General features: G+C 34.8%; 1 protein-coding gene across 3 annotated transcripts in view; it reads right to left on the reverse strand.

Annotated features, from left to right (window-relative positions):
• The window catches only part of IL20RA (interleukin 20 receptor subunit alpha), a 72,240-nt gene that overhangs the window by 21,242 nt on the left and 37,916 nt on the right, over positions 1-13,082 (reverse strand). For all 3 annotated transcript variants that reach the window (XM_074187674.1, XM_074187675.1, XM_074187676.1), the window contains one exon: positions 4,520-4,655. In XM_074187674.1, the coding sequence (XP_074043775.1) occupies positions 4,520-4,655 (136 nt within the window). The remainder of the gene's footprint in view (positions 1-4,519; positions 4,656-13,082) is intronic.

Below are 13,082 nucleotides of genomic sequence, written 5' to 3' on the forward strand. Positions count from 1 at the left end.
CCCTAGTGCCTTTCCTCCCCAAATTACTATGTATTTATTTCGCATATATATTAGGTACTGTATTGTACCCTCCCCCCCCCCCCCGCCGAAAGCAAATCCTTGGAAGAATGAATCATTTATTTTTTCCTTGAATCTGTCACATAGCAAACATTTAACAAATACTTGTAAATTGGAGGAAGTTTGTAATCTAGTGATAAGAGTGGGAATGGGGTGGGGAAAGAACATAGGTAAGCATAGTAGAAAGTTAAAATATGAGTGTATTCTATTCAGGGAGTTTACCCTTGCCTGTCATAGTTGACTCTCCTATGCATTTACATTTGGCAATCCATGAATGTATTGGAAATTATGGTAAAGTGGAAAGGGCCCTAGTTCTGGAGTCAGGGGACCTGTATTCAAATTCTGCTTCTCTCATTTGACACTAGTGACTTGAGTCTCAGTTTCTTCAAACATAAAATAAAGGGGCTAAACTTGATGATATATGAATCTTCTAGTTCTTGTTATAAAATCCTATGAAATTCAACTAGCTACCCTATGATAGAAGAAACTTTTCTATATAGACACTTGGTATAGTATATAGCTCCTATCTATATAAAAGTTAGACAAATTATTTCATAAATCCCTCTGTCAAATGCCTCACACTATACAGAAAGATTTTCTTTATTATTTTATCCATTCTGAAAGAACAGATAACTGAGTTTATATGATTGAGGTTGGCTTTTATAATAAAGTAATTATAAAGGGTAGCTTGGAGATGCAGTGGATAAAGTACCAGGTCTGAAGTCAAGAAGACTCATCTTCCTGAGTTCAAATCTGGTATCAGACACTTATTAGATGTGTGACCATGGGCAAGTCACTTAGCCCTATTTACCTCAGTTTCCTCAACTATAAAATGAACTGGAAAAGTAAATGGCAAACCACTCTAGTATAACTGCCAAGAAAACCACAAATAGAGGCATGAAGAGGTAAAATGACTGAAGAATGCCTGAATATATAAAATCATAAGTGAAATAGTAATTACACACAAAGAAAACTGCAAGACAAGAACAATTATCCAGATAAGATGGATCTAAGATTTGAGAGAGTTGGGACTCTGCAGAGGGAAATTAGGCTTTTTGGCAAACAGATCTACTCTCTTGAACAGAGATATTTTTGTGTTTTGGTAGCAATAGATTTCAACTATGGATTTTGCAAGTATACAGTCACTTGAGTTAAAGTTACCAAGTCAGCCAAGACAAAACAAGCCTGATTCTATTGATTCTATTAAGGGATTCTTAATCCCTTTTCTGGTGTTGGAAACTTTTGGCAATTTAGTGAAACCAATGGACCCTTCTCAAAACAATGCTTTTAAATGCACAAAAATAAAATACAAAAGATTACAAAGGAAACTAATCGTACTGAAATACAATTATCAAAATACATTATAGTTAATAGAATCCAGGTTAATGACCTCTGCTCTAAACCAGAATGACATATCTCTGTTATCACTGCATGAATCCTAATAGCAATCAATGGCAAGATTTCTACAGAGATCCAGACAACAAGATCTAACAAGGTGATAGCTATATTTCAGCCATGTCAATGAGGATGCTATATGCAGAGGAAAACTATTAAGCTGTATCTTAAGTCTGGGGTAGGGGGGGGTGAGAATAAGGAGAGAGTAGGAAAAAGATTATAATGGGAAGGGAACCTAGTATATTGGAAAGAGCACTGGATTTGGAGTCAGAGTAGATGATTTGGAATCTCATCTCTGCTAAATACTATAAGTCACTTTATCTCTTGACACTTCAATGTAAAATGAGGGACTTGGACTATATCAAGCATCCTTATCTTGGGTTTATAGATAGATTTCAAGGCATCTATAGATCAGGGGTCCTTTTCTGAGGTACAGAGATAGATTTTAGGGCATTTATGAATATGAAACTTCAAAAATTTAGGTCATTTTCCCATATAATTGTTTTACTTTGTAATCTTTTTTATTTTATTTTATGCATTTAAAGACATTATTCTATGAAGGGATTCACAGACCTCTCCAGATTGCCAAGACTGACAAGAATAAGAATTCCTGGATTAAAAGATCTTTGAAGGTTCTTCTAGCTCCGAATCCTGTGATCCTATAGTTTGTTATAAGAAGATAAAATGGTAATAGTAGCAGATTCAAGGAGAAATTTCAAGCTATGACTGCAACTACAGCTCAGTATAATACATAATGCTAAACTATTCCAACTGCATCATTGGGAAGTGTATTTCTTAAATAATAAAAGCTAATTGTCTTTTAATTCAATAAAGCTCATCTCTGTTTATATGAAGATCTCAATAGGAAATAGAATAAATGTATTCTTGTTTCTAATCAATGCATTAGCAGTAGTTAACTTTAAATGTAACTTAGTTAACTTTAAATGTAACTAACAATTTAACAGATAGAATGAGAAACAGAAATTCCCATAGTTCAAATAATGTAGGCTTTTCTTTTCATTCTTGTTAACTGGCTTTATGCTTTATGGAATGATTGCCTCAGTTAGTAATGATCACCCCTACCCCACCTACTCAGGGTAGAGCTCTAGACACCCATATCATGGGCACTTATGATCTATTTATTTGGATTATAATTCATCAGGTATATGTTGTGTCCCCTATTGGGCTGACAATCTCATTAGGGCTGGAATCAGATCTTACCTAAACTTAACCACACAGTCTTCTCTAGCATGTTGATTCAATTGATTAAAATGCTTGCATGCTTTGGGTTGTCTTTTTGTCCAACTCTTGTTTCTTGCCTTAAATGTTTTCCCATGGGCTTGAAAAATGCAAAGACACATAAGTACTCCTTTACAGCAGATAAATTTTGCAAGTTTTTTTTTAAGTTGTGCAATCAGTACTGTATTTGAATTGTTAATTCTCTCCCCATTCTCAACCCTCCAATCACATAAACTTCTAAAGATCAGAATAAGCCCCATTCCACCACCTAAAGGAGAATTTTGAAAAGAACAGAAACGGAAATAAAATCATATATCAATCCAAGAACTCATTTTAAAATTCTTAATCACCAATTAGAAATTTCTAAATCAGTAAGAAAATTCTTATTGGGTAGAGGTCCCACTTTAATCATAGGAGTACTATAAATCTCCATTTCTCTTTAATGTGCTCATTAAAAAATGTTCTTACTGTAAAGATTATCAGACTGCTTTTTGTGGGTGGATGGGGGAGGGAAGGGAGGTGGGGAAATTATAAAATTCAAAACCTTATGAAACAAATAAAATATTAATAAAAGTTTTAAAAATATTGTTGCTTATATATCACAGTCATTTTTAGATATCCCCCCAACCTCCAAAGCCCTCTGTGGTAACAAAGAAAAGCATTAAGTAAAACCACCAACCAGTGATTGTGTCTGACAGTGATTATAACATTTTGAACTTGTATTTCTTCATTTCTCCTACTAAAGGAGGAATTGAATTTCATCATTTAATTGTGGCTAAAGTTGATCAATATCATTATTAAGAAAATTAGGATTTTGTTACCTCTAATATTTTATTTTTTTCTTACGATATACTTTTTTCTCTCAATACATTAAATTTTAATCAATGTATAGCATGGAAACAATGTAGAGATTATCAGACTGCCTTCTGTGGGATGGGGAAAAAATTGTAAAATTCAAAACCTTAAAAAAAATAATAGGTAGGGGGCGGCTAGGTGGCGCAGTGGAAAAAGCACCAGCCCTGGAGTCAGGAGTACCTGGGTTCAAATCCAGTCTCAGACACTTAATAATTACCTAGCCATGTGGCCTTGGGCAAGCCACTTAACCCCATTGCCTTGCAAAACCCTAAAAAAAATGATAGGTAGAAACTACTATTGTATATAATTGGAAAACAAAATATTAAAAAAAGAAAATTAGGAAGGGTTGATTGCTGCTCAGGATTTTGCACCAAATTTAAGTTGACTTAAGAACATTTAGATTTCCACTAAGTTACTTCTGCCAATAAATAAGTTTCATGATGGGTGGGTTGTCCTGATCACTTGTGAAAAATAGAAATTTTCTCCATTCTTTTCTACTTAAATTTTTGTTTCTTGATTAGAACCAATACTGCTTTTTTACTGAAAATAAATAAAACATTTTGTCACTTTAACTTTACTTAAAAATATTTTGTTGTTGTTTAGTTCTGACTTTTTGTAGTCCTATTTGGGGTTTTCTTGACAAAAATCCTGGAGTACTTTGTCATTTCTTCTCCAGTTCATTTTACACATGAGGAACTGAGGTAAACAGAGTTAAGTTACTTGACCAGGATCACATAGCTAGTAAGTATCTGAGACTGGATTTGAACTCAGGAAAATGAGTCTTCCTGCTCCCATCTGCTGTGCTACCTAGCTGTCTTAACATAAAAATATATACCAGAATTTAATGAACCATTTAACTTTCCTTGGTTCAAGAGTTATCATTTGATGCTATGAGAGGTTTTTTTAATCCATATCCCAAGAATTCATGGTCAAAATTGGTAAAAAGGAAAAACCAAACAAATAGAAAACTTACATTAGGTACTGCACGGTGTAAACAACTTCAGCTGCTCTTGGATCCTCCGGTGAATTCCACTGAAGAACATTCTTCATGTTTACCGACAAGAAGGTGACATTGGTTGGTTTAGGTAAACCACTATTAAAACAAGGTGCTGAAAAGATAATTAAAAAAGAAACATTCATGCAGAGAAAGAAAAATATTTGTCCCTTATTGAACTGGAGAATGTGTGCCTAAAATCAAAACAACAAAGTATTATAACAACTTAAAAAAAAAAACAACCTTGTTTTTACTAAAAGGGCATGATGATGGATATTATGATATACAAAGCGCATTACAATAAACAATCACTGAGAAATAAGCTGATTTGTTTAAATGGCTTGGACTTGCCAGAGGTTTTAATGAATCAATGGAATACACTAAAGAGCAATTAGCTACTATTTTAGTATAATGATGGAGAATTGAAGAAATGTCTAAATATTATACACCTAGAATATAAAAGAGAACGAAGGACCATCTTGGCATGAAAACACAAGATCTAATTTCAATAACAAGAATGATGAAGTCAGAGCAGCTACGTGACACAGTGGAGAGAGAGCACCAGCCCTGGAGTCAAGAAGACCTGAGTTCAAATCCAGTCTAAGACATCTAATACTTACCTAGCTGTATGACCATGGGCAAGTCCTCATTGCCTTGCAAAAACAATAAAAAAAAAATGACGCACTTCAATGAAAGGAAGAATTAAAGTTCAAATGAGGTCAAAGAAATGAGTAACAGCATTAGTGTGAGAAGAACAAGTCCCATCATGACTATCCACATATCTTTGACAAGAGGCTAGGAAATATCACAGCAGCTACAGTGCTGTAAGTCAAAAAGTCTTTCATTGTAGCTACTGAGGGTGACCTAAAGCCAGCTAAATCTGATATACTATTAATAGTAGTAATGGTTCACTGAAATTTATGTAATACTTTTAAGTTTGAAAACCCATTACATACATAATCTAAATATAGTCTCATTATAGCCCTATGAGAAGGCATTATATGTCATTTTTATTGATAAAGAAACTGAGGCTCAGAGGATTTTCTTGACTTCTCCATAGTTAATCTCTATAGGAGTTGATTTTCATGTCCATCTGGTATGGAGCTGCTGTGGGCTCTTAAAGATCATGCCAGAGGAACATAAAGATCATAGAATTAGAACTAAAAGAAAGCTTTAAGGTCATCTAGTCTAACTTCCCTCATTTTACAGGTGAAGAAACTGAGACCTAGAGAAGTTAGCAACAACTAGCATATATGTAGTACTTTAAAATTTGGAAAACACTTTACATATATTATCTCACCTCCCTACAATGCTATGAGTTAGTTAGTAAGCTCTGACAAGTTCCATCATGCTAGAAAAATCTCTAGCATGACCCCAAGCAATAGAATGAGATTATTTTTCTTGGCTAATCCTAATTGTAAACAGAGAACCTCATTAAGTACAGAGAGACCACCAGACCACCACAAACAAAAATACAAAATGCCTTTCCCATGGGGCCTTTTTCCAGGTCTATAGTAATGGTGGGCAAGTGATTGAAAAGAATGCTAAGAATCACAAACTTTAGATGTGTTATTTTACTATTTAAAAGCATGAAAGCCTTGACCAATAATCACTGAGTAGATGAACTATTGGAAGAGCAGTTATATCAATCTTGACATTCTCACTATAAACAAAACCAAAAAATACAAGAAAACTCCAGCTGTATAGAAGAATGGTTCACATCCTTAGAGAAACAGAGAAAGCTGTTGTTGGAGCTGTTATTGCATGCCTAATGGCAACAAGATTTCATGGTTTATTTGTATACTTCATGGTGAGCATTGGCAAAACAGCCACCATGAGAGTAATTGTAGCTTTCAGATCATGTATTGATTGATGAAGTAGAGAATTAATTGAAGAGCTTGATTAGATCCTCCGACAAAATCAATATAAACTGAAGCACCATGGCATCCAGCAGGACAGACAGAAGATAGTGGCATGAGATAGTCAAACCTCCTCCAATACCACCTTCCCTCAGAACCCAATGGAGATAATTAAGAACTCTAAACACAAAGTGTTCTAAGAGTAGTGGTGTCCCCCAACCCACTAGCCCTGCTTCCAGTGCAGGTCCTTGAAAAGAGGGAAGAAGAAAAGAAAAGGAGAAAAAAAATTGGGAAAAGAAAGTTCTCACCACTGAAGAAGTCCTTAATACTATCAAATATTTCAATATCAGAAATGGATATGGTTTTTATCAATGTAAATAACATTAAAGAAGATGTATTACCATTTGCTAAGAACCATGGGTCTTTTCATCTAATTTGCAGCTTAAATCTCCTATATGTTTTCTCCTCTTATTAGAAGTGATCCCCTTGAGAGCAAGGACTGTCTTATTTCAGTATTTGTATTCCTAGAATTTAACTCAATGCTTTATCCATAATAAATCCCTTTTAATCAATATTTCTCTTGCATTTTCTTTCCTTCCTTCCTTCCTTCCTTCCTTCCTTCCTTCCTTCCTTCCTTCCTTCCTTCCTTCCTTCCTTCCAGTGCTTAATTGAGGGAAGGGAAACAAATGTGAATTTGAAAATAAACAAACAGTCCCTGTCCTCAAGAAGTTTACATTATATCAAGAGAAATAACATGTAGATATAAAATGAATTCAAAATATATTCAAATATATGGGGATGGGGAGGCACTGGTAATTTCAGCAGAGTTAAAAAATTGAATAAGGTAATTCTTGAAATGGGTTAGTAATGCTGTGAAACAAGAATAAGAACAAAAGGGAGAAAGATAAAACAAAAAAAATTTTAAAGGGAAAATTATACGCTTTGATCTATATTCACACTCTATGGTTCTTTCTCTGAATGTGGATGGTATTTTTCATTACAAGTCTTTTAGAATTATCTTGGATTACTGTATAGCTGAGAAGAGACAAGTCTATCATAGTTGATCATCCACACAATGTTGCTGTTATCCTGTACAATATTTTCCTGGTTCTAGTCACTTCACTTCATATGTAAATCTTTCCAGATTTTTGAACTGGATCTTGAAGGGAATCTAGGAATTTCAAGAAGCAGAGAATTGGAGTTTGATGAAGAACAAAAAGTTATTAAATTGTGTGTGTGTGTGTGTGTGTGTGTGTGTGATTTGGGCTCATCATTTTATAATTGAGGCATATAAAAATGCAATGACTAAGGAAACAAAGATTCAAGTTTCTGAGCATATTTAATTATTATTCGATACATGCCAATTGCATAACAGATCAGTATTAGAGTTCATCAGTTTAGGGGGAGAGTGAACAAAAGTAATTCCATGAAATCAGAAAAAGAGGTGTCCCACTCCCTCCAAGTGTCTATTTTCATCAAAGGAATAATTTATTGATCAGTATGGAGTCAGTTTTTAGATAAGATGTAAGTTATTTGAAATACATAATTGTGAGAAAACTGACATTATTCTTCAGAGCAGACTGAGTTTCTAGTCAGCATGACCTAGGTCTTTAGTTAAAATTCTCTAAAAAGCAAATAGAACTGGTCTAGCTTCTAGTCAAGTAGGGCTAGATTTAAACAGTGCAACAAAATACTCTCATAATTCCCACAATTCAAGTTTTCTCCTAACACAGAAATTGGACTAGACCCATAATTGAGTGGAAGAAGAACTGAGCTGGCTCCAAAGTCAAGTCACAAAATCTGGAATCAGTGGGGTTCACCCAGTTCTCAAAATTAACTACTTGCTGTCCTAATCCCTTCATAGTAATTCTTCCAAGAGGATTCCTGAATTTAGGAACAGAAATCAATTGTATCCAGGTCAGATCTTTAGAATTGAAGTCAATTTCTTCTCCTTTTGTTGTTTTTCATTCATTTTTTCAGTCATATCTGACTTTGTGACTCCTTGGAGTTTTCTTGACAAAGAAACTCGAGAGGCTTGCCATTTTTCCTCTTCCCACTCCAATATAATCTATATAAATACAAACCAATATTAGATGGTGTGCTGGACTCATAGTGAAGAAGAACCCAATTCACATACTGCCTTTCACACTTTACCATGAATACAATACTCAGATAATCAACTAGCTCATTGATCCTGATTTGACTATTCTCTCCAAAGATGCAGATCACATCCTTTCCATGCCTACCTGTCCTGCTTAATTTTCATAAATATCTTTCCTTAAATTTACCAGAGGGAATCCACCCTCTGGGCTGGAAGTTTTCCTCATTTTTCCTTTGACATTTAGGGTGTTCCCATTTCATCACTTACCTTTACTACGTAACTAACCTATCTTCTTTTCCTATCACACATCTTTCTTTTACTGCTATTCTTTAAAGTTCTTCATTGATTATATGTTACAGCCTATTCACACTCACCATGTGCTTCTGTATTGTTCTCTTAGTAATACTTTTTTCAAAGTTCTTTAGGAGAGTGTGAATTATTGCTATATTAGAATGCCAATATAAAGAAGCTGAATATTTGTTTTCATGATCAACATATAGATACTTTTCAATTTCCCCCAAACACTCAACCCCTTATCCTCTAGCTCAATTCTGGACTCAATTTGATCTTTGTATTATCTGTTCCAGATGAGTTAACTGTTGTTATTGTTGAGTTGTTTCAGACTCTTTGTGACCCTAGTTTGCCATTTCCTTCTCAGGTTCATTTTATAGATGTGGAACTAAGGTCAGCAGGTTAAATGACTTCCCCAGGGTCACAGAACTCTCTGAGGTCACATTTGAATTCAGGAAGATGGGTACCTTGTTGCTCCAGAATTTATTTTCTCAAACATGTATCATAATCTGGGCAACAAGCATCCTTTGTTTACTAGCTTTTTCCTGTATGAGTCAAATCAAACTCAATTGAACGGTTATGAATTACTTCCAGGAAATTCTGTAGTGTTTTGGGGCTCAATGCCACATCTGTAAAGATATCTGCAAAAAGGAACTGTTTAGAAAAACCTCATCATCCATCATCCCAAGAGGAAATCCCTTTTCAACATGGATTTTTACCTGGATCTCCTCCATCAGAGTGGCAAAATCACTTTGGAGATCATATCTCTTTTTCTTCCATCCCTCACTTGTTATTTATTATAAGGGAATCATTTAACAGTATTATTTTTGCTGTTACAGCTTTCAAGAAACTGAAATTATTTTACTATATAGTTGGGGGACAACTTGTTATAAAAAGAGCCTATATAAAAAAAGAGCCTATATAATAGCATTTTGCTCTACTAAACTGAATGTGTTTTATAATCCACCAACTATAAGCACAGTGGACTCTTGTGATCTCTTCATTTTTTAATGTTATGAAAAAATAATAATAGAAAGTCCATTGTTGACTAACACTTTGCAAAATCCTGCTTGATCTCTACTAATACTCATATTATTTAGCAGCTAGGTGGCACTGTGGATGGAACACCGGAGTCAGGAAGAGCAGAGTTCAATGTACTTCAATGTAGCCTCAGATGTGTCCTTAGGCAAGTCATTTAATCCTGTTTGCCTCAGTTCCTCATATGTGAAATGAGCTAGAGAAGGAAATGGCAAACCATTCCAGTATCTTTGCTGAGAAAATCCCAAAGGGGATCACAAGGAGTTGGATACTTGGACTGAAACAACTGAACAACAAATGAATTCGAGAACTATATAAATGTATTCATTCTAGATATAATTTTGCAATTGTATAATTTATTCACATTTCTGCATATATTATATGAAATGTATCTTGACCTCTGATCTAAGTAAATATTGAATTGAAATTTCCATGAATTTAAAACTTATCTTACTTAGAGAGTAGAACATAAACTTGAAGGCAGAATGGTTTCATGATTACTCCAAGAGCTTGTTAGATTGAGTGTGGATAGCTTTAAAACAAACAAACTAACAACAAAAAAGCACATTTTAAGGCAGAAATTGAAGAGTGCTTGCTTAAGAAAGACTGCATATTTTGAATGCAGAAAAACTTGGAGATAACAAAGTTTGTGCCTCAGAACAATTAAAGATACCTATAATTCTTCATAGCTATCTCTGCTGTCAACAGCAGAATAACAATGAGGAAACAAAACTGGTTGACATTCTGGAGTACTAACAATGTCTGTGGTTTAATTTGACCTTTCCTTTATATTTCCTTAAAGGTCTTCAAGCAAAGGTAACCCAAATACATAATAGTTGATTTCTATCAAGCATTAGTGCTTCTTGATCAGTCAAGAATATTCATTAACAGTTAGAAAAAAAAGTAAAATCTGTACTTTTCTTGTTATTTCTTTTTTGGGATGCCTTCTATTTTAAATAACATCTTAATGTATACCATAATCCTCGATAAGGCTAAAAATTAAATACTTTATGACATACTTTATGAAATAAGAGAAAAATAGCATTGTTCCTGCCCCTTATATCCTCTTCCTCCCCAAAAACTAAACAGGAAGAGGGAAAAAAAATTCTATCTACTCTGTTACCTAAAAAAAAAACTTTATAAAATGTCTTTATATTAATGCTAAATAATTATCTTTTTAAGCAGCTAGGTGGCTCAATAAATAGATAGAGCTCTGGACCTGGAGTTAAGAAGACTCATCTTCCTGAGTTTAAATCTGGCCTCAGAAACTTACTGTGTGACCCTGGGTAAGACCCTTAACCCATTGGTCTCAGTTTTTTCTTATCTGTAAAATGAAGAGAAGGAAATGGCAAACCACTCCAGTATCTCTGCCAAGAAAGCTCCAAATGGGGTTACAAAGAGTCAGACACAACTGGAAAAACACCTTAAGAAATCACTGTCTTTTTAACATTTTTATTTTCTGGCAAATTGGAAAATTAAAAACTCAAAGAGAAACATTTAAAATTGAATAATCATTTAAATATAGTGATAAGTGGTAAGAGCTTTTTGGGGGAGAGATTTTAAAAGTTGAGGTTGCAAGGATACCGATTTGGTTTCAGAAAGGCAAAAGACGATCAGTTAAAAAGTACTTTGAAAAATTCAATATTAGCTGAACTGTATTTTTTCATTGGGGGTGGAGAGATGGTAGAAGGAAGCAGAAGAGATGAGGCAGTTTGACTACAGTAAAAAAAACAGTTTCGTAAACCTTGATTGAATTTTCCCATTTTCACTTTCTGAAATGACTATAAATTGCAGCTATTGTGGAACTTCATCTCACCAATGAATAGAATTATATGCAGTTCTTTATGGGCGGGGGGAGGAGGAGGGGGAAAGCCTTCTAAAGTCAAAAGTAGGTCAGGGAATGGGCCCAGATTTTTTTTTTTTTAGGTTTTTGCAAGGAAATGGGGTTAAGTGGCTTGCCTAAGGCCACACAGCTAGGTAATTATTAAGTGTCTGAGGTCGGATTTGAACTCAGGTACTCCTGACTCCAGGGCTGGTACTCCGTCCACTGCACCACCTAGCCACCCCCGGGCCCAGATATCTTACTTCTTCAGTCAAGATTAGGGGGATTGCCCAAGATAAAATTTATGATAGGATCTGCTGATGTTTTACTTAACTTTGAAGGAAATAAATTGAACCATCAGATATTGATCCTCCATTGATCTCAGCCTGTAGACATCTCAAACTCAACAAGTCAAAAACAAAATTCATCATCTTTTTCCCAAAATTCTTCTGTCTCTCCTCAGCTTTCCTATTACTGTCTAGAGCACTGCTATCCTTAGTCACCCAGGTTCTCCACCTTGTCATTCTCAACTCCTCACTCCCACTCACCCCACATATTCAATCTGTTGTCAAGACTTGTCTTTTCTGCCTTTATAGCATCTTTAGTACATGTTCCCCTTCCCTTTGCTCACATAACCACCACTCAGATGCAAGTCTTCATCACCTACTGCCTATACCATTGTAATTTCCTTCTGGTTATTTTCCTTACACTAGTGTTTCCAATCTATCTTCCCCTAAATTGCCAAAGTGATTTTCCTAAAGTACAGATCTATTAATTCCCATTCCTTCTAACTAAATAAACTCCCTGTTATCTCTAGCATCAAATAAATAAAATCATCTATTTGGTTCTTAAAGGTCTCTTCCTATCTTTTCAGTTTTCCTTGATACTTTACTCCTCATGTATTCTACAATTCAGTGACACTGTCCTTTCTGGTATTCTTCACATCACTCCATCTCCTAATTGCTCATTGTTGCCTGGAATGACCTTCTTTTCCTCCTTCCCTTTTCTCCAATTCCACTTTCTACAAGAGACATTTTGAAGTCGCTCTACCTCCCAACCCACTTCAAGTGCATCTCCTTGGATATTGCCTCCCATTTACACTGAACAGGGTATCCTAAAAATTTGAGTGGAGTTTTAAACTATACCATTGGTATACTTGGAAGGTGAACAATGCAACAGTTTTATATTATCACAATAATATTATATCATGCAGGTACATAGTTGTTTTCCTCTTGTCCCTCCATTAGAATATGAACTCTTTGAGAGCAGGAACTGTTTTTAACCTTTTTTAATATCTCACATGTATATCTAGCACCTGGTATTTAATAAATGCTTATTAATTGACATCCCTGAGAATGAAAACTTTGCTTATTTCAATGGTCAAATTCCTGATTCATTGAGCTCTATTATGATTCTCATTTCTGTAGGTTT

This window comes from Macrotis lagotis, chromosome 5, assembly GCF_037893015.1.
Source record: "Macrotis lagotis isolate mMagLag1 chromosome 5, bilby.v1.9.chrom.fasta, whole genome shotgun sequence".
NCBI classification, from domain to species: domain Eukaryota; kingdom Metazoa; phylum Chordata; class Mammalia; order Peramelemorphia; family Peramelidae; genus Macrotis; species Macrotis lagotis.